The 21,798-nt window shown below is 38.2% G+C and overlaps 1 protein-coding gene across 2 annotated transcripts in view; it reads right to left on the bottom strand.

Annotated features, from left to right (window-relative positions):
• Window positions 1-404: 404 nt before the first annotated feature.
• The window catches only part of LOC140629753 (ankyrin repeat domain-containing protein 26-like), a 207,442-nt gene continuing 186,048 nt past the window's right edge, over window positions 405-21,798 (bottom strand). Inside the window, exons 29-33 of one of the 2 annotated variants that reach the window (XM_072819335.1) lie at window positions 21,222-21,515; window positions 19,739-19,953; window positions 17,620-17,848; window positions 1,825-1,870; window positions 405-648 (exon numbers count right to left, since the gene is read on the bottom strand). In XM_072819335.1, coding sequence (XP_072675436.1) covers window positions 635-648; window positions 1,825-1,870; window positions 17,620-17,848; window positions 19,739-19,953; window positions 21,222-21,515 — 798 coding nt within the window. In that variant the 3' untranslated portion in view covers window positions 405-634. Of the gene's footprint in view, window positions 649-1,824; window positions 1,871-17,619; window positions 17,849-19,738; window positions 19,954-21,221; window positions 21,516-21,798 lie in introns of those variants that run through there. The other variant, XM_072819336.1, reaches the window with a different exon arrangement.

Here is a 21,798-nt window from a genome sequence, read left to right as displayed (position 1 = left end):
AAAAGAAAAGATAAAAAGCCTTAGGCAAATCTTTTTCACCATGAGGAAAGAACTATGAATAATAAGTATTTAAAATTGAAATTATACACAGGGTTTATGGCACTATAAAAATTGAAATACATACAAACATTGGTGATAGCTTTAGCAGCAGTATATCAAAATGATGTGTGTCTAAATCCATATGTCTAGTAATAAAACATAGAAAATACAAAAAAAAAAAAAAAAAAACAACTACCAATTACCAGCCCCAAAACATTATCAACAACTTGGTCCGATCTACTTGGGCAGATTGGAGCCTGTAAAACTCAATAATGCTGGTTTCCATGTAGAAAATATGCTTAAATTTAATCAGATGCCAAGAAACATAGCTTAAAATAATATATAAACTTTCATTACACACGATATAACAACATTTCCTTTAATAAAGATTTTTTGTACATCAGATATTTACTGGGAAACAATTAAAATGTTATATTAAACATCTAGGTAATAAACTTTTACTATATAGCTTTCAGATCATATACTTTCTATTCAAAATCTCTACATATTCTCGTGATGCTTGCAGTACTAGATCTTGATTTACATTTGATTCGTCAGTAGGTCCTAAAGGAGAAGATCTACAGAATCCTGATTCTCAATCATGAGCAACTGAAAAAGAGAAAGAATAATATTCTTTATCTGAAATACTTTGTAGTTAACTAGAAGTTAGTAAAAAAAAAAGTTGGAATCTTCTGAGTGTTAAAAGGATGAAAAATATCTACATATAACTACAATATAAAATACAAGATTACTATTAAATCAAGTTTGCTCACGATTGCCCATTGAATTAATTACTACTGTGGATAAACACTAGAGCTTCTGGTTTTCTCATTACAAGATGAGATTGCAAGCTGATGGCACAGTCCACCCCTGAACAATCATATACTATCAACTGAAAAATCTAACAGGCAATATCTAGAGTCAAATATATCATGGCAGGTTTAAAACAAGACATTATAAGAACACACAGAAGGGACATCCTGGTTTTCTATCAATATTGTCTGCTTTTCTGTGGAGGGAATAGGAAGGCTGATACCTGAAAGATTACTCTCTGCAAAGCAGCAGAGTAGGGTAATGGCGACAGAGAAGGCTCACCAATGTGGCAAGAACCAAATTGATTTGGGTGCTTATATTCCATGCTAAGAAACCTGGAATTTTACCCAATGGCAAAACCAGTGGCTGGAGATTGAAATGTCACCTGTCAAGGGACAGCTATATGAACTATATAATTGCTTAACTAAGTATTACTGAGACAAGTCTGGTCTGTTTGGTCTACCACTAGCAGAAACAAGAATTTGAGAACGCCCACATTTTCAGATTGACAGTTCCATAGCGATGGCACAAGTGAAGGAAGATTACAGCCAAAAGTGCTAACAGGCATACAGGCTGCAGGTTTTTAAAAAAGGTATGAGGGATCCCTGGGTGGCACAGCGGTTTGGCGCCTGTCTTTGGCCCAGGGCACGATCCTGGAGACCCGGGATCGAATCCCACGTCGGGCTCCCTGCATGGAGCCTGCTTCTCCCTCTGCCTGTGTCTCTGCCTCTCTGTCTCTCTCTGTGTGGCTATCATGAATAAATAAATAAAATCTTAAAAAATAAAAATAAAAAAGGTATGAAACACGATGACCAAATGAGGAATAAGTCTCTTATTCACTATGTTTATGTTTTACATTTTTTATTAGATATATCTAGACAAAATTTTAACAAGGGGAAGGGATGCCAGTTACTATTTGTGGTTTATTTCAGAAATTAATGACCATCTAAATTTGTGAATTTGGCAACATACCTTCTTTTAGTTCTCTGATTATACTGTCTTCCAACATCTGCTGCATCTGAAATAAGTTAAACGTTACTTACAATGTTCAAGTTAAACAAGAGACATTATTGTAGGAATTTTATTTTGCTTATGAAACGTGGTCTGGAAATGATACTTTTAGAAAGTAAAAGCTACAATTTGCTTAAATAGAAAGCTAATCACATAAATAAAATAAATCCCTACTTATTTTAATCTGGATAACTGAGAAGAAACCTATAATGCTGTTTAGAGGATTCTAATAAAAAGTACAATTAATATTGATCAATCGAATATACAGAATTTCTGGAAGAAGAGGACGATGGTGGAGGAGTAGGAGACCCTAGTTTTGTCTGGTGTCTGGGATTCAGCTACATAGGTATCAAATCATTCTGAACACCTGTGGACTCAGACAGAGATCCAAGAAAAGAATTGTTGCAATTCTACAAATAGAACAGCGACCGCTTTCTGCAAGGTAGGAGGTGTGGAGAAATGAATCAGAGGCATATATCAGAAGATTAAACCAGGGCGACAGGGAACCTCTGGAAGCCAGAAGGCAAGTCCTGGAAAGTGATATAGCAGCAGAGTGCACAACCAGAACTTTTAAGAGGTCTGTTCCAGTGAGGACATCCCTGTCTGAAAGATGCTCAGGTGGCAACGGGGGGCAGCATCCTAAGTGGGACGGACAGTGTGGTCTCAGGATCCCTGGGGGGGCGGGGTCACAGAAGGAATGGGGGCGGCGCCTGAGTATGGCAGTTGCCAAGGCGTTTGAGCGGGGAAGCCAGTTGCAATCAGTGAGCCCAGGAGTGGGCATTCAGCTCAGTGTTGCCATAAACCCCAAACCGAGGAACAGTCAGGTGACCACTTTCCAAGCAGGAAAAACTGGGCAAGACCTCCTCCTTCCCCCCAGAGGCACAGTGTGAATGGGAGCTACAGGGGTCTGCAAAGTTTGGAAAATCGAAAGGGGGTCTGTGCTTGAGATAAAAATGCTTGGTCACAGGCTGGGTGAATACAGAGTGCAGACAGAAACCAGGGAGACACAGTAGGGAGTGAGATCTTTCAATTCCAGGGCTGGAAATTAGGAGGCCACCATTTTCATTCTCATCCTCTAAAGCTGCCCAGAAAGCCTTCAGGGAACAAAAGCCACAGAGAGCAATCTGGAGCTGCTTACCTGGCCTGGCCCCCTGGCAAGGGTGGTGCAATCCCACCCTAAGCAAAGACACCTAAGAATCAGTGCAACAGGCCTCTCCCTCAGGAGGTCAGCAACAACTTCCTGCTAAGACCAACTTTACTCATCATACAGAGCTGCAGAACTCCAGTGCTAGGGGCAAACAGTATACAGAACTCATGGCTATTTCTCATGACTCCTTAGTCTTTCTATTTTAATTTTCTTTTTGCTTTCAACCATTTTCTTCATTTATCAACTCTTACAATTTACCTTTTTACACTTGCATTCAATCCTTTCACTGCTCTTAATATTATTCCTGTATATATTGAAGTTTTTCTTTCTGTACCATTTCGGGAAGTAGTTCCTTCTAAGAAATAGACTAAAATACAACCAGAATCTACTATACTGCTCTATTCTCTTCATCTGTCTGATTATAATATTTTTAAAATCTATCTTAATTTTCATATTTACAGTTACATTCTATCCTTTCATTGCATTTAATTTTATTTTTGCATATAATGAAGTTTTTCATTCTTTACAATTTTGGGATGTAGTTTCTTCTAACAAACAGACCAAAATAAACTTATGATATAGTATATTGCTCTGTTCTGTTCAACTGGCTGATAATATCCTTTTTATTTTGACTTTTAATTTCCATTTTTACACTTACATTCTAGACTTTCCTTGTATTTAATTTTATTTTTGTATATATACAAGGTTTCCTCTTAACCATTTGGGGATGCAATTTCCTAACAAAAAGACCAAAATTCACATAGTATCGGTGTACTGCTCTGCTCTCTTGATCTCTCTAATTCTATTATCTCCTTTGTTAACCTTTAAATTGGCTTCGGGTCTCTTCTGATTTGTTTAGCATGTATTTATCTGGGGTCATTCTTGATATTTTTCTATTCTGTTCTCTCACTCATCTCTTCTTCTCTGGACAGAATGACAAGATGGAAAAACTCACCGCCACAAAGAGAACAAGAGGTAGTACTGACTGCCTGGAACCTAATCAGCATGGATAGAAGGAAGAGGCTGGAGCGAGAGTTCAGAATAATGACCATCAAGATAATAGCTGGGCTTAAGAGACACTCAGAGGACACTAGAGAATGCCTTTCTGGAGAAATAAAACAACTGATATCTAATCAAGTTGAGATAAAAAAGGCTAATCTTAGTGAGATGCAATCAAAAATGAAGGTTCTAACTGCTAGGATAAATGAGGCTTCACAGAGAAGTAGTGATATAGAAGACAAAACAATGGAGAATAAAGAAGCTGAGGAAAAACAAGAGAAACAACCACTGGACTATGACAGGAGATTTTGAGAGATGATTCGTACCACACAGCAAAACAATGTTAGAATAATGGGGATCCCAGAAAAAGAGGGGAAGGAGGGGGCAGAAGGCATATTTGAGCAAATTATAGCAGAGATCTTCCCTCATCTGGGGAAAGAAACAGGCACTCAAGTGCCAGGAGGCACAGAGAACCTTCCTCAAAATCAATAAAAAACAGGTCAATATCTCCAATATAATAACAAAGCTTGCAAATTTCAGACCCAAAGAGAAAATCCTGAAAGCAGCTTGGAACACGAGGCCCTGAACCAAGAAGGAGAGAAATATTCAACTGGCAGCGGATGTATCCAAAGAGACCTAGCAGGCCAGAGAGAGCTGGCATGATATACTCAGGGTGCTCAAGGAGAAGAGTCTACAGCCAAGAATCTTATCCAGCAAGGCTCTCATTCAAAATACAAGGGGAGATAAAAAGCTTCCAGCACAAACTGAAACTAAAAGAATTTGTGATCCCTAAAACAGCTTTGCAAGAAGTGGTAAAGGGGAAACTTTAAGCAAACAGAGAGCCCAAAAGTAACACAGACCAGAACACGGACTTTACACATAATACAATGGCACTACATTCATATCTTTCAATCCTTTCTCTGAATGTAAACAAGTCAAATGCCCCAACCAAAACACACAGGGTATCACAGTAGATAAAAAAAAAGCAAGACCCACTGATATGCTATCTGAAAGAGACTCATTTTAGACACAAAGACAACTTCACATTGAAGGTGAGGGAGTGGAAAACCATTTATCATATTAAAGGACATGAAAAAAAACTGGAGTGGCAATATTTATATCAAACAAATTGAATTTTTTTTAAGATTTTATTTATTTATTCATGAGAGACACACAGAGAGCGAAAGGCAGAGGCACAGGCAGCGGGAGAAGCAGGCTCCGTGCGGGGAGCCTGATGTGGGACTAGATCATGACCTGAGCCGAAGGCAGATGCTCAACCACTGAGCCACCTGGTCATCCCACAAATTGGATTTTAAACCAAAGACTGCATTAAGAGAAGAAACAACAACAAAAGATGAAGAAACTCACTATGCCATAATTAAAGGGTCTATCCAAAACTAAAATTGGACAATTATAAGTTTTAATGTGTCTAAAGTGGGAGCAGCCAACTATATAAATCAACTTTCTGTTAAGATTTCATTTATTTATTTATTTGACACACACACACACACACAGAGAACACAGGCAGTGGCAGCAAGAAAGAGAGAAGCAGGCTCCCCACTGAGCAGGCAGCCTGATCAGGGCTTGATCCCAGGACCTTGAGAACATGACCTAAGCCAAAGGCAGAGCCTTAACCGACTGAGCCACCCAGGCCACCTTATAAAGCAATTAATAACAAAAATAAAGGAACACATGGATAGTCATATAATAATAGTAGGTACTTTAACACAACACTACTGTAATGGCCAGATCATCTAAGCAGATGATCCACTAGGATGCAAGGGCTCTGAATGACACATTGCACAAAATGGACTTCACAGATAACTTCAGAGCACTCCATCCTATGACAACAGAATACACATTCTTCTCGGGTGCACATGGAACAAACATTCTGCACAACAGATCACATACTCAGTCACAAATCAGCTCTCAACTGGTACCAAAAGACTGGGATCATTCCCTGCATACTTTCAGACCACAATGCTTTGAAACTGGAACTCAATCTTGACAGGAAATTTGGAAAGAATTCAAATACACAGAGGTTAAAGAATCCAACTGGGGCAGTAAGGCACATTTTAAAACCTCATAGAAACAAATGAAAATGGAAACACAACTGCTCAAAACATTTGGGATGCAGCAAAGGTCATCGAAAGAGGATAGTATATAGCAATGCAAGCTTTTCTCAAGAAATGAGAAAGGTCCTAAATACACAACCTAACCCTACACCTAAACGAGCTGGAAAAGAACAGAATATTAAAGCCTAAAACCAGCAGGAGAAGAAAATTCATAAAGATCAGAGCAGAAATCAATGAAATAGAAACCAAAGGAACAGTAGAACACATCAATGAAGTCAGGAGCTGGTTCTTTGACAGAATTAATAAGATCGATAAACCCCTGGCCAGAGATATCAAAAAGAGAACGGAGCCAAAAAATTAGGCAATCTAGAAGAAATGGACGCATTCCTGGAAAGCCACAAACTACCAAAACTGGAACAGGAAGAAACAGAAAACCTGAACAGGCCAATAACCAGGGAGGAAATTGAAGCAGTCATCAAAAACCTCCCAAGACACAAAGGTCCAGGGCCAGATGGCTTCCCAGGGGAATCCTATCAAACGTTTAAAGAAGAAACAATGCCTATTCTACTAAAGCTGTTTGGAAAGATAGAAAGGGATGGAGTACTTGCAAATTCGTTCTATGAGGCCAGCATCACCTTAATTCCAAAACCAGACAAAGACCCCACCAAAAAGAATTACAGACCAATATCCCTGATGAACATGGATGCAAAAATTCTCAACAAGATACTAGCCAATCGGATCCAACAGTACATTAAGAAAATTCTTCACCATGACCGAGTAGGATTTATCCCCGGGACACAAGGCTGGTTCAACACTCGTAAAACAATCAATGTGATTTATCATATCAGCAAGTGAAAAACCAAGAACCATATGATCCTCTCTTTAGATGCAGAGAAAGGATTTGACAAAATACAGCATCCATTCCTGATCAAAACTCTTCAGAGTGTAGGGATAGAGGGAACATTCCTCAACATCTTAAAAGCCATCTACGAAAAGACCACAGCAAATATCATTCTCAATGGGGAATCACTGGGAGCCTTTCCCCTAAGATCAGGAACAAGACAGGGATGTCTACTCTCACCACTGCTATTCAACATAGTCCTGGAAGTCCTAGCCTCAGCAATCAGACAACAAAAAGACATTAAAGGCATTCAAATTGGCAAAGAAGTCAAACTCTCCCTCTTTGCCGATGACATGATACTCTACATAGAAAACCTAAAAGCCTCCACCCCAAGATTGATAGAACTCATACAGCAATTTGGCAGCGTGGCAGGATACAAAATCAATGCCCAGAAATCAATGGCATTTCTATACACTAACAATGAGACTGAAGAAAGAGAAATTAAGGAGTCAATCCCATTTACAATTGCACCCAAAAGCATAAGATACCTAGGAATAAACCTAACCAGAGACGTAAAGGACCTATACCCTAAAAAGTATAGAACACTTCTGAAAGAAATTGAGGAAGACACAAAGAGATGGAAAAATATTCCGTGCTCATGGATTGGCAGAATTAATATTGTGAAAATGTCAATATTACCCAGGGCAATTTACACGTTTAATGCAATCCCTATGAAAATACCATGGACTTTCTTCAGAGAGCTACAACAAATTATTTTAAGATTTGTGTGGAATCAGAAGACCCCGAATAGCCAGGGGAATTTTAAAAAAGAAAACCACATCTGGGGAAATAAGATCATGAATGAAAGAAGACAGATCACGACCAGCACCAGAGAAATACAGACAACTATAAGAACACATTCTGAGCAACTATATGCCAACAAACTAAGCAATCTGGAAGAAATGGATCCCTTCCTACCAAAACTGAAACAGGAAGACACAGGAAACCTGAACAGACCCATAACCAGCAAGGAAATGGGAGCAGTCATCAAATATCTGCCAACAACCAAGAGTCCAGGACCAGGTGGCTTCCCAGGAGAATTCTACCACACATTCCAGGAAGAATTAATCTATTCTTCGGAGCTGTTTATAAAAATTAGAAATGGAAGGGAAACCTTCCAGCGTTCTCTGTGAGGCCAGCATTACTCTGATCGCAAAACCAGAGCAAGACCCCACCCAAAAGGAGAATTACACTCCAATATCCCTGATGAACATGGATGCCAAAATTTTCACCAAGACACTGGCTGGGAGGATTCAACAGTACATTAAAGGATTATTCACCATGTCCAAGTGGGTTTTATGCCTGGGCTGCAAGGGTGATTCGACATCTGCAGATGAATCAATGTGATACACTACAGAAATAAAAGAAAGGATAAGAACCATAGGATCCTCTCAAGAGATGCAGAAAAAGCAGTTGACAAAGTGCAGCACCCTTTCCGGATCAATACTCTTCGCAGTGCAGGGAGGGGGGGGAGCATATCTCAATATCATAAAAGCCATCTACGAAAAGCCCACACCTGATGCCATTCTTAAGGGGAAAAACTGAGAGCTTTGCCACTAAGGTCAGGAACACGACAGGGAAGTCCACTCTCTGGACAACCAGTGTTGTTCGACATAGCCTCAGCATTTAGACAACAAAAAGAAATAAAAAGGCGTCTGAATCAGAAAAGAACTCAAACTCTCACTTTTCTCAGAGGACATGATATCCTATGTGGAAAACCCAAAAGACTCCACCCCAACGTTGCTAGGACCCTTTCCTGAATTCAGCAAAGCAGCAGGATAGGAAATCCATGCACAGAAATCAGTTGCATTTCTATACACTAACAATGAGATGGAAGAAAGAGAAACTGAGGAGTCGATTCCATTGACCATTGCAGCAAACACCATAAGATGCCTAGGAATAAACCTACCCAGAGAGACAAAGGATCTATACTCTGAAGATGACAGGACATTCTGGAAAGAAATTGAGAAAGGTGTAAAGAACTGGAAATACATTCCATGCTCATGGATTGAAAGAATTAAATATTGTTAAAATGTTTATGCTAGCTCCATCAATCTATATATTCAATGCAATCTCTATCAAAATACTACCAACTCCTTTTATACAGCTGGAGTAAATAACGGTAAGATTTGTTTGGAACCTTAGAAGACCCCGAATAGCCAAACATATGTTGATAGAGGTAGCCATAGCTGGTGGCATTACAAGCCGGACTTCAAGCTCTATTTTAAAGCTGTGATCAACAAGACAGTATGGTACTGGCACAAAAGCAGACATGTCGATCAATGGCCCAGAAGAGAAAACCCAGAAGTGGACCCTCAACTCTATGGTCCACTCCTCTTCAACAATACTGGAAAGAAAATCCAATGGAGACAAAGCAGTCTCTTCAACAAATGGTGTGGGAAATCAGACCACCACATGTAGAAGAATAAAACGGGACCATTTTCTTATGCTATACACAAAAATAGAGTCAAAATGGATGAAACACCCAAATGTGAGATAGGAATCCATCAAAATCCTAGAGGAGAACACAGCCAGCAACCTCTGTGACCTCGGCTGCCGCAACTTCTTGCTAGAACATGTCACCAGATGCCAAAATGACCTACTGGGAATTCATCAAGATAAAAAGCTTTTGCACAGCAAGGAAACAGTTGACAAAACCAAAAGACAACTGACAGAATGGGAGAAGGTGTTTGCAAATGCCTTATCAGATAAAAGGCTGGTATGCAAAGTCTATAAAGAGCTGATCAAAGTCAACACCCAAAGAAAGATAACCCAATGAAGAAATGGGCAGAAGAAATGAAAGGACATGTCTCCAAAGAAGACATACATATGGCCAACAGACACATGAAAACATGCTCAACATCAGCTGGCACTAGAGAAATACAAATCAAAACCACGGTGAGTTTCCCCCTCACACCTTTCATAATGGCCAAAATTAGCAAGTCTGGAAATGACAGATGTTGGCGGGAATGCAGAGAAAGGGGGATCCTCTTATGATGTTGGTGAGAATACAACCTGGTGCAGCTCCTCTGGAAATCAGTACCGGAGGTTCCTCAAAGAGTTGAAAAAGGAGCTACCTATGTAAAACCCAGCAATTGCGCTAGAAGGTATGAATCCCGAAGATCACTTTGGTCGGGATCCAAAGGGGCACCTGCACCCATATGTTTATACCAGTAATATCCTCAATAGCCAACCTGAGAGATATGGATGTTCTTTGAAAGAGGTATGCATAAAGAAGATGTGATGTAGATATAAATAAATAAGTATCATATTTATTTATTAGACAGAGAGAGAGAGGGAGGGAGAGAGAGAACAGAATATTACTCAGCCAATAAATAATGAAATCTTGGGACCCCTGGGTGGCTCAGTGGCTGAGAGTAGGCCTTTGGCTCCGGGCATGATATATATATCATAACATTATAAGCTAGTTAATTGAATTTAAATAAAAAATAGTAAAGAAACCAATGGAGCTAGGAATGTGAAATAAAAGAATATACATAACTTCTGAAGGATCTTTGTAACTTCTGTTACAAAATTGTAAACAAGAGTCATTTTACACTTTAATAGTTTGTGATTTTCAGAAAAAGTGCCCTTTATGAGAGATTAATCATTTGTTTAATAAATTATTCCTCCGAATGAACTTTCCACTTTTGCACTTTTGATTTTGCACTCAACAAAATCTTGAGGTATGTTGTATGCTCTATTTTTCAGCACAGACTCTTAAATACATAAAACAATGGAAGTGGGACTACATAAAGTCATGTGGAATTTCTCCCGGTAATATTGAGTAAAACTATTTTGTTATCTATATGATGACTGATGTACTTCTTTTCATGTGAACACAGAGATTTCAGAAAATCTGCTTCAGGAAAGGAAAAAATATAAGCTAGCACTAGTTTTCCAACTTAGTTTCGCATTGATAAGTTTCTAGAATTAGAAACAAGGAAAAGAAATTTTAACTGTAACTTTGTTTCCTTTCTATGAATTAGGACCAATTTTTGAAGCACCTGACTTACTATAGTTATCATTATCTACTTAATTATGAAATATTTAGGAATATTTCAGACTACAGTTGACCTTTGAGCAACACAGTGGTTAGGTGCACTTACCCCCGTGCAGTCAAAACTCTGTATAATTTCTGATTCTCCCAAAATTTAATTACTAATAGCCTACTGTTGATGGGAAGCCTTACCAATAACACAGTCCATTAATACATGGTTTGTACATTACATGTGTTATATAATATATTCTTAAAATAAAGTAAGCTAGAGAAAAAAAGGTTATTGAGAAAAACATAAGAGAAAATACAGTACAACACAACAGCCAAGAAAGTCCATGTGTAGGCTAACTAGACCTGCAGCTTCAATTCCATGTTGGTCAAGGATCAAATGTGCATTACAAATATTCCCATCTAGAATGCTCTTATTTCTTATAAAAGGCATCCTCTCATTGAATTCCCAAAATAGGGTCTAAATACGGTACTAAGTGGTGCCTAGGTGGCCCAGTCACTTAAGTGCCTGCCTTCATTTCCTTAAGGAACGATCAAAGGAATATAATGATCTTTTCGCCAAAAGTCTTTTCCTAAATACTTGCTTCTGTGACCCTGGTTTATTTCCAGGTGAGAATTGAGTTAGATGGTAGAAATAGCTTGCAATCCATTAATAAAGAGAACATATTTGCAATTTTATTTATACTTTTCCATTTATCAAAAACATAAGAGGGTAAGAAAATTATACACATAAAAACAACGTATCAGCAAATTTTAATTCGAAGACTCATTAATTAGAAGGATTTTCTCATAACAGTTTGTTTCCAAACTACCAATCATAGAAATCTAAGGTTCCATTGGGGATACTGTAGGATTGAGGGACAAAAGTCTCCAGCTGTAGTCTCATCTCTCTTTTAGCTACACAGCTCCACTGGTCTCGGTTTTGTATAATACAGTTTAATGCAAAAACAGAAACAAACAAAAAAACAAAACAAAACAAAAACAAATTAAGTTCCATTCTTTGAAAAAAATATTGTTTTCCAAAAGGTAGTCACTAATTTAGTCAAAGTCCCTAATTTTTTTATTTTAATTTTTATTTATTTATGATAGTCACAGAGAGAGAGAGACAGAGACACAGGCAGAGGGAGAAGCAGGCTCCATGCACTGGGAGCCTGATGTGGGATTCGATCCCGGGTCTCCAGGATCACGCCATGGGTCAAAGGCAGACGCCAAACTGCTGCGCCACCCAGGGATCCCAAAGTCCCTAATTTTACATAAGAGACAAGAAGGCCTCAGAAAGATTGCAGTTTGCCTCAGGTCAAAAGACCAAAGAGTTGCAGGCCAGGAATGTGCTTTAGGTCCTCCTGAGCTGAGAGTTTTTATGCCAGTTACTTCATCATCTTCAGGAAAAATACCTACATTTTTAACTATAACTGACTGAAAATGAACACATAAAAGTTTGTCATGTGGCTCAATAACGACTAGGCATGAGGCACAAAACAGCTTTCTAATTAAATTATAAATTTTAAAGTCTAAAGTGTAATTTAAATTATAAATTTTAATGTTTTATGAATAAAAATACAGCAATGGAAATGATCTTTACTCCTATTGGGAACAGTTAATAGACTGCATTTATAAGCACAAATTTTTTAAACCACAAGACACGGAACTTGAAGGAGAAAATCTTTAGTTGAACCAAAGAGGCTGAAATGGAGGAAACTCTTCCTGGAAAGAATTATTCTTTTCCTCCAGATAAAACTTGGTTTACCAAAATCAATCAACAAATGAGTTATCTATGTTGTGGATTATTAAACACAAAACAGACTTCTCTTTACCACCTAGTATGCTCTGTCCAACCTCTCATCATTATGAGAGTTGGTATGTACAAAAGACAGGACTAACTTTAATTTAAATCCAGTCAGAAATTAGAGGTAAACCATCATTACCCACAAGTGGATTTATCTCTACCTCCCTCACAGCAGGAAGGGAGATTTGCCTAATGAGTGAATTGGGGAGAAGGCACTAGGCAGTGCTTAGGAGATTCCAAATCTCTTTTTTGAAAAGATGTGCTCACCCATGGTAACATGAATTCAGGTCTGCTCTCATCTTCGTGGGATGGGCATCAAACATTTGTTTCCTCCATTTACAACTGTGTGGGAAGTGCCTAATTTGGGATAAAGAATTGGGAAGCCCACTGTGGCTACATACCCACCCAAACCACATCCTCCAATCTGTTAGCATGTATTAGTAACAAAGGCTACTAAGTTTAACTCCATCTGCCTGACTCCTGTGCTCTGAACTCAGAAAAAGAAGAGCACTGTCCTCTGCCACCTACCCCACCACAGCTCCAATGAGAGAAATGACCAGACAATACTTTGAAAAATGTTTCTTCTTGCTTGACTTTATAACTAACATTCATTGTTCAAAGCAACATATTTTGAAGAGGGAAAAGTTGGAAAGAACAATTTTAGAAACAAGCAGAGAAAGTCAGACAAAACGAGGAGACAGAGGAGTATGTTCTAAATGAAAGAACAAGGCCACGAGATAGAACCTCAGAAAAATAACGAAATGAAACAGAGATAAGGAGTCAGCCTGATAAAGAGTTCAAAGTAATGGTCACAGAGATGCTCAGCAAACTTGGAAGAATGGACGGATTCAGTGAGAACTTCAACAAAGAGAAAATATACAAAAGAACCAATTAGGGCTGAAGAATACAATAACTGAAATGAAAAATACACCAGACACAATCGACAGCAGATTAAAAGATGTGAAGAACAGATCAGCAATCTGCAAGAAAGGGTAGTAAAAATCATCCAAGCTGAAAAGCAAAAAGAAGAAATAATTTGAAAAATTAAGATACAGGGACCTCTGGAATAGCATCAAGTATAATAAAACTCACATTAGAGAGGTCCCAGAAAAAGAAGAGAGAAAAGGGTGAAGAACTTATTTGAAGAAAGAATACCTAAAAACTTCCCTAACCTGGGGAAGAAAACAGGCCTCCAGGCCCAGGAAGCATTGCCAGTCCCAAATAAAAGGAACCCAAAGAGTTTCACACCAAGACACATAATAACAAGTCAAAAATGAAAGAGAAAAGGAGAATCTTAAAAGCAGAAAAAAAGAAAAGAAAAGAAAAGAAAAGAAAGGAAAGGAAAAGCAATTAGTTATATCAAAGCGAACCACTACAGGGATATCAGTGGATTTTTCAGCCAAAACTGTGGCATGCACTCTGGAAAACTGTGTGGAGGTTCCTCAAAGAGTTAAAAATAGACCTGCCCTACGACCCAGCAATTGCACTGCTGGGGATTTACCTCAAAGATACAGATGCAGTGAAACGGCAGGACACCTGCACCCTGATGTTTCTAGCGGCAATGTCCCCAATAGCCAAACTGTGGAAGGAGCCTCGGTGCCCATCGAAAGATGAATGGATAAAGAAGATGTGGTCTACGTATACAATGGAATATTACTCAGCCATTAGAAACGACAAATACCCACCGTTTGCTTCAACGTGGAGGGACCTCAAGGGTATTGTGCTGAGTGAAATAAGTCCATCGGAGAAGGACAGACATTATAATGGTCTCATTCATTTGGGGAATATAAAATTTAGTGAAAGGGAATAAAGGGAGAGAAAATGAGTGAAAATATCGCTGAGGGTGACAAAACATGAGAGACACCTAACTCTGGCAAATGAACAAGGTGTAGTGTAAGGGGAGGTGGGCGGGGGGTTGGGGTGACTGGGTGATAGGCACTGAGTGGGGCACTTGGGATGAGCACTGGGTGTTATGCTAAATGTTGGCAAATTGAACTCCAATAAAAATCGGAGAAGGACAAACATTATATGGTCTCATTCATTTAGGGAATATAAATAATAGTGAAAGGGAATGGAAGGGAAGGGAGAAGAAATGGGTAGGAAATATCAGAAAGGGAGACAGAACGTGAAGACTCCTAACTCTGGGAAATGAACTAGGGGTGGTGGAAGGGGAGGAGGGCAGGGGATGGGGGTGAATGGGTGATGGGCACTGAGGGGGGCACTTGACGGGATGAGCACTGGGTGTTATTCTGTATGTTGGCAAATTGAACACCAATAAAAAATAAATTTATCATATAAAAAGAAAGTTAAAAGAAAAGAAATTGTCGCATGATATTTTCCAAGTGCTAAGAGGAAAAAACCTAGGATATTTTTGGCAGGTTTATAATTCAGAACTGAAAGAAAGATAAAGAGTTTCCCACACAAAACTTAAAGAAGTTCATCACCACTAAATAGGTCTTATAAGAGATGTTAAAAGGACTTCTTTAATCAGAAAAGCCCAGGGTACCTGGACGGCTGTCAGTGAAGAGTCTCCCAGGACCCTGGGATCAAGCTCTGCAAGGGACTCCCTGTTCCCTGCTCAGAGAGGAGCCTGCTTCTCACTCTCCCTCTGCCCCTCCCTCCCCTTCACTTGTGTTCTCACTCACTTTGCTCTCAAAGAAAGAAAGAAAGAAAGAAAGACCATAACTAGAAATAAGAAAATGAGAGTTTTTTTTTTAATTTTTATTTATTTATGATAGTCACAGAGAGAGAGAGAGGTAGAGACACAGGCAGAGGGAGAAGCAGGCTCCATGCACCGGGAGCCCTATGTGGGATTTGATCCCGGGTCTCCAGGATCGCGCCCTGGGCCAAAGGCAGGCGCCAAACTGCTGCGCCACCCAGGGATCCCCGAGACAGTTTTATCATAAAAACAAACATACAGTAAAGGTAATAGACCAATCATTTTTATAAAGCCAGTATGAGGGTTACAAGACAAAAGGAATAATATCAATTATATCTACAGTAACTAGTTAAGGGATACACAAAATACAAAGGTGTAAACTATGACATCAAATTTATAAAACAAGGCAGAGTGTAAAAATGCAGTGTTTTTAAAATCTGTTTGAACTGAAGTAACCATCAACTTAAAAGAGATTGCTATACATACACAGGATGTTATATATGAACTTCATGGTAATCACAAACCAAATATTTATAACGGATACACAAAAGGAAGAAAAGCATCCAAACATAATACTAAAAGTCATTGAATCAGAAGAGAATAGAGCAAGAAAACAAGGAAGTCGAATGAAAGAACAAGACTAAGGCTTCATTTAACATGAGTCTATGCTACATTTTTCTACATTAATAAAACCACGAATATACTATCAAAATCATAAGCCTATGTGCATTGATTGAAATGGGTATTTTAACAACAATGATACATAATGGAAATGGGTTGTTATTAAAGGCTCCCTATCACTGCCATCTTAGTCATCAATCATTCAAGTGATGGCATCAAGGTAAATATATGTGAATTTCATTTGAAATATCCAATTATTTGTGGGGTGCCTGGGTGGCACAGTCAGTTAAGTGTCAGAATCTTGATTTTGGCCCAGGTCATGATCTTAGGGTCATGAGATCCGGCTCCACTCTGAGCATGGAGCCTGCCTAAGAGTCTCTCTTCTCTCTTTCCCATTGCCCTTTACCACCTGCTTGCTTTCCTTCATTTTCTCTCTCTCTCTCTCTCTCAAAACAAAAAAAAAAAGAAAAGAATCAAATATTTCTTTGACTTACTTATTTAGAAAATCTCTACAGTTGCTCAGCAAGCCATTTTATAAAAATTGAAATAGAAGTAATATAAGTTAAAAAAAGGTGTTATAAGAAAGCAATTAGGGATGTGCTCTCATGTAAGAAAATGCCAAAACTTACAACATTTTTTAAACTGTTTTATTTATTTATTCATAAAAAGTACAGAGAGAGAAGCACAGACATAGGCAGAGGGAGAAGCAGGCTCCCTATGGGGATCCTGTTGCGTGACTCAATCCCAGGACCCCTGGATCATGACCTGAGCCAAAGGCAGATACATGCTAAACCACTCAGTCATACGGGTGCCCCCAAAACAAAGAACTATCAATTTAGTGTTACAAGTTTATTTAATTCATAAAAAGGACTTACCGTGGAATCGTTAAAATCATAAATATCCCTACATGGTTAAGCGTTTGGATTCTAATCATTCACTTATGCATAGGGGTGGAAAATTGGGTTACAGCAAACTTTAAACATATTATAAACTATTGCTAATCAGAGAATAAGTCAAAGCATCTAAGTGTACTTTGGGTTAGTAGGTAATAATATTTACTTTCCAAAATCCAATTTAACATAGCTTTTCAAGGAAATGGGTCTGTTTGGGGGTGCCTTGGGAACTCAGTTGGTTAAGCATCCAACTCTTGATTCCAGCTCAGATCATCATCTCGGAGTCATGGGATCAAGCCCTGAGTCAGGCTCCACACTCAGTGGGGAGCCTGCTTGAGATTCTCCCCCTCCCTCTACCTCTCTCCCCACTCATGGGCACACTCTCTTCTCTCTCAGATACATAAAATCTTTAAAAAATAAGAAGATAAAATGTGTCAGTTTAGTGGTATTTATTGAATAAAGTTAATAATAGGTATCTCTTGACAATAAGAGCTCCAGGAGCTTAAAAAAATACCATAAAATTTCTGTCCCATTTCCTTATTAGCACAAACCAGTATAACTTTTACTTAATGAGTATTATTCAGTTAACTCAGAATTTCACCAAATTAAAAACAAAAATTTTATTGGAAATCTGAAACTCAAGAAAAGAAAGATAATATAACTAACCTTGAACAAGTGAGTTTCAATGCTGCTAACTGAAGTCTGCGGCCTTGAGGTAGGAATCATTACATTTTCTCTTGGAGTAACATTTCTATCCAGCAGTAAACTACTAGTCAAATTTCCAACAGAAGGCCCTTCCAAGACTGGTCCCATAGTAAGAGTGCTGTGGAAAGGTCTGTTCTGCTGTCTCTCCACCAGATATTTGGTAGTGATATCTGCCAGCCTCTCATTAGTCCTGTGAAGATTACACAACACAAGTGCTTAGTATTTTATTTCTACCCAAATCATTCCTGCATGACCTGCATTTTTTTAAGTTTCCATAATAGCAAACAGAATGTGCCAGTAAACAGTGTTTTAACACTGAAAATGTGACAGAGCAGAGCTACTATATATATTTATAGGTTTAAAATTATTCCAAAGGAGTATATATGATTCCAGGGATAACTAACTAACAAGAAATTCAAATTAGGGGAGGGAAAGAAATGGCTGACAGTGATGTACATGGATTGACAGGTAATACTTGCTACCTTCTGGAATGGCTGTAATTACAAGATTCTGGAGAATGCCGTTACACATATTTGTATTTAGTAAACCAGTTTGAACATAAAAATAAACCATCCCTCAAAGACATTTTCAAGGATGTGCTTTCACCACTCTTGTACATTTTACTCATTGCCTCAGAGAAATTGAGGGTTTCGCACCGAGGAATACCTCAGACCAACAACCTCTAGGGGCCAGGTAGATGGCAGAGCAGTGATCAGAAGGACCGAAACAGCTCCAGAGGCAATTAGCTGATAACACACTTACCAAGGCCCTGGAAGTAGAATCTGCCCTTTTTGTCTTCCACACACCCCCTCATGCCCACCATGATGCTATTTTTAGCCACGTTGGGATTTATACTGCCTTTCACCCCAGTGTGAATCTTTCTCTGTTTCACATGTATACTTTTATATAAAGTAGAAAACATACAAAGGTTTCCCCCACCCTCAGGCTCTCTAGTAATAATACCAAAGACACAATCAAGAAAGTTAATTTACCAACCTGTATAGTATTGGCACTTGATCTTTTGGGTTAAAGGTGTAATCTTCCAAAAATGAACTCATTAATATTTCTATTTAGGGTAATTCTGACAAAAAATTTTATAGTAATATGCTGTCTATATACCCACTATTTGCTTCGATGTGGATGGAACTGGAGGGGAGGGTATTATGCTGAGTGAAATAAATCAATCGGAAAAGGACAAATATTATATGGTCTCATTCATTTAGGGAATATAAAAATTAGTGAAAGGGAATAAAGGGAAAGGAGAGAAAATGAGTGAAAATATCAGTGACGGTGACAAAACACGAGACACACCTAACTCTGGGAAACAAACAAGGGATGGTGGAAAGGGAGGTGAGCAGGGGGTTGGGGTGACTGGGTGATGGGTACTGAGGGGGACACTTGGGCGGGATGAGCACTGGTTGTTATGTAATATGTTGGCAAATTGTTATGCAACATGTTGGCAAATTGAACTCCAAAAAAAACAAAACAAAACAAAAAACCTTTTAAGTAGGGTTGTAAAGATGCAGGTATGTGAATCTGCTCTTTCCACTATAAATTTTATGAAGTTTAAATATAGACACGTATTCCCAATGAAAATTTAGTGTTCTAATTGAAATATACCATAATTGTAAAATACATGCTGGATTTTTAAGACTTCGAATGAAAAAAATATGAAATATCTCAGTAATAATTTTATATTGATCACAAGTTGAAAGGATATTTTTTGACGTATTGTGTTAAATAAAATATATCAACTTTAAAAAAATAATATGCTGTCTAAATTATAAAGTTTTAAACAATTAGTTTGTAAAGACAACAAGATAGAGTAACTGAAAATATTAATGGGAAAAAGTAAAATCATATACCCCCCCCCACACACACACACAAAAAGAGGAGAGAGGCAAACTATCCTGGATGAACATAAAATGGTAAGTTTACTTACAAACATTATTTTCCAAAATTATACTATCCAGTTGGCTTTCACTTCCTACTAATCTCATGAACCCATCTCCATAAAAATTATGCTTTAGAGGCAAATCAATAAGCTAAATCTATTTTCATTGATTCTGTTTTAACTTACTTGCTCAGTTTTTTTGTCAATGACATTCGCATTTCTGATTCTTCTAGGTAGAGTTGCCTGTACTTTTCCAATTCTATTTTAAGTTCCTGAGAATTTCTTATTTGGGATTGAAGTTCAGATTCCAGCTCTTTAATTCTGAGTGCCACTTGACTTCTTATTGAAGCATCATGACTTGCTCTTAACTGCTCTAAGTTTTCTTGAGATGCTGCTTGTCTCTAAAGCAAATTAAAAGCACAGTTTTAAAACAGCTAAAACTTGAGTAATTATAGTATATTTCTTTCCTTCAGTTGGGACTCAATGATTCAGAGAGCAATTTTAAATGTGTAAAAAAAAGCTGAAGTGTAAAATATTTATCACCAATGTCACCTGAATTGAATCTGAATGATAAAAATAAAGTTTAATCATTCTTATATTAGTACTCATGCAATCTGATACTTCAAAGAACAAGAGAATCAATTAAAAATTTTAAAAAGTGCATAATACAACTTGAGAATAACCTGTTTCTTGATTTCTGCTCAGAGCATGTTCTCAGTCAGAGGTCCTGAGGCCAAGCCCTGTGTCGCACCCAGTATGGAGTCTACCCAGGATTCATTCTGTCTCTCTGTCTCTCCCCCTCTGCCAATCCCCCTGCTCATGTTCAATAAATAAATAAGGAAATAAATAAATAAATGAAATCTTCAAAAAGGAAGAATAACCTAGGAATGGAACATGGAGCCCAATGCAGGGCTTGATTTCACAAACCTGAGACCAAGACCTGAGCTGAGATCAAGAGTCTGCTGCTTAACCAACTGAGCCACCTAGATACTCCATGGTAAAAGTTTTATTTTTTTAAATTTATTTATTTTTAAAGATTTTATTTTATTTATTCATGAAAGCCAGAGAGAGAGAGAGGGGCAGAGACACGGGCTGAGAAGGAGGCTCCACCCTGGGAGCCCGATGTGGGACTCGATCCTGGGACTCTAGGATCACGCCCTGGGTCAAATGCAGGTGCTAAAACCACTGGGCCACCCAGGAATCTCCATGGTAAAAGTTTTATTTTATTTTATTTTTTTCCCCATGGTAAAAGTTTTAAATCACAATTTTTTCTTTTCCTCTTAATAGTCTTGTTTCAGGGGATCCCTGGGTGGCTCAGCGGTTTACCACCTGCCTGCGGCCCAGGGTGTGATCCTGGCATGGAACCTGCTTCTTCCTCTGCCTGTGTCTCTGCTTCTCTCTTCCTCTCTCTGTGTATCTCCTGAATACATAAATAAAATCTCAAAAAAATAGTCTTGTTTCATACATACTGGTCATAAATCATTCTGAAAGATCAATTTAGTGAGAATAATGATGAAAACTGAAATCTTTACAGGGAGGAACGAATGCCTCCAGAAATATACCAAACAGATTGCTGTAAAGGAAGCAGAGGAAACCTACACAATGCATATAACCAAAGTGTAATTTGTAATGAAATAAATGAAAGCATATCACAGATCAATAAACTAACCTGGAAAAATAGATTGACTTCTTTTAATCTTTCTTCTACAATCAATCTTACTCTCTGGTCAATCTCCCATTTATAATACTTTTCTACTTGAATGCCTTGTACCACATTGACTTCTGCATGACTTCTGAGGTTTACTACTTTTTCTTCCAAGTTCTTTTTAATCTGTTTTAGTTTTTCACATTCCCTCTCTGTTGCTTTCATAGATAATAACTCCTGTTGAAGAACTTGATTTTTTGCATCCAGGTCTATACATCTTGAAGATTCAGTTTCCAATCTTGCTCTAAGATCACCAATCTGCATGAATAGAACAATACAGTTCGGAAATGGAATGAAATTAGTTTAACTCAAAACTATAACCAACATTTTAAAAAACATTTTATGTTTAAGTCTCTGTACTGAACCGTAGGCTCGAATTCATAACGTCAAGATCAAGAGTCATATGCTCTACTGACTGAGTCAGCCAGGTGCTCCCATTTTAAAATAAATTCATTTGCAATAAAATATAATCTATATTGTAGTAGAGTCTTAGAATGTGGAACCCTGAAGCACTTAGAAAATTAAGAACAGTGTTAAAACC

This window comes from Canis lupus, unplaced genomic scaffold, assembly GCF_048164855.1.
Source record: "Canis lupus baileyi unplaced genomic scaffold, mCanLup2.hap1 Scaffold_116, whole genome shotgun sequence".
NCBI lineage: Eukaryota > Metazoa > Chordata > Mammalia > Carnivora > Canidae > Canis > Canis lupus.
This window is presented reverse-complemented; position numbering and strand designations above follow the sequence as displayed.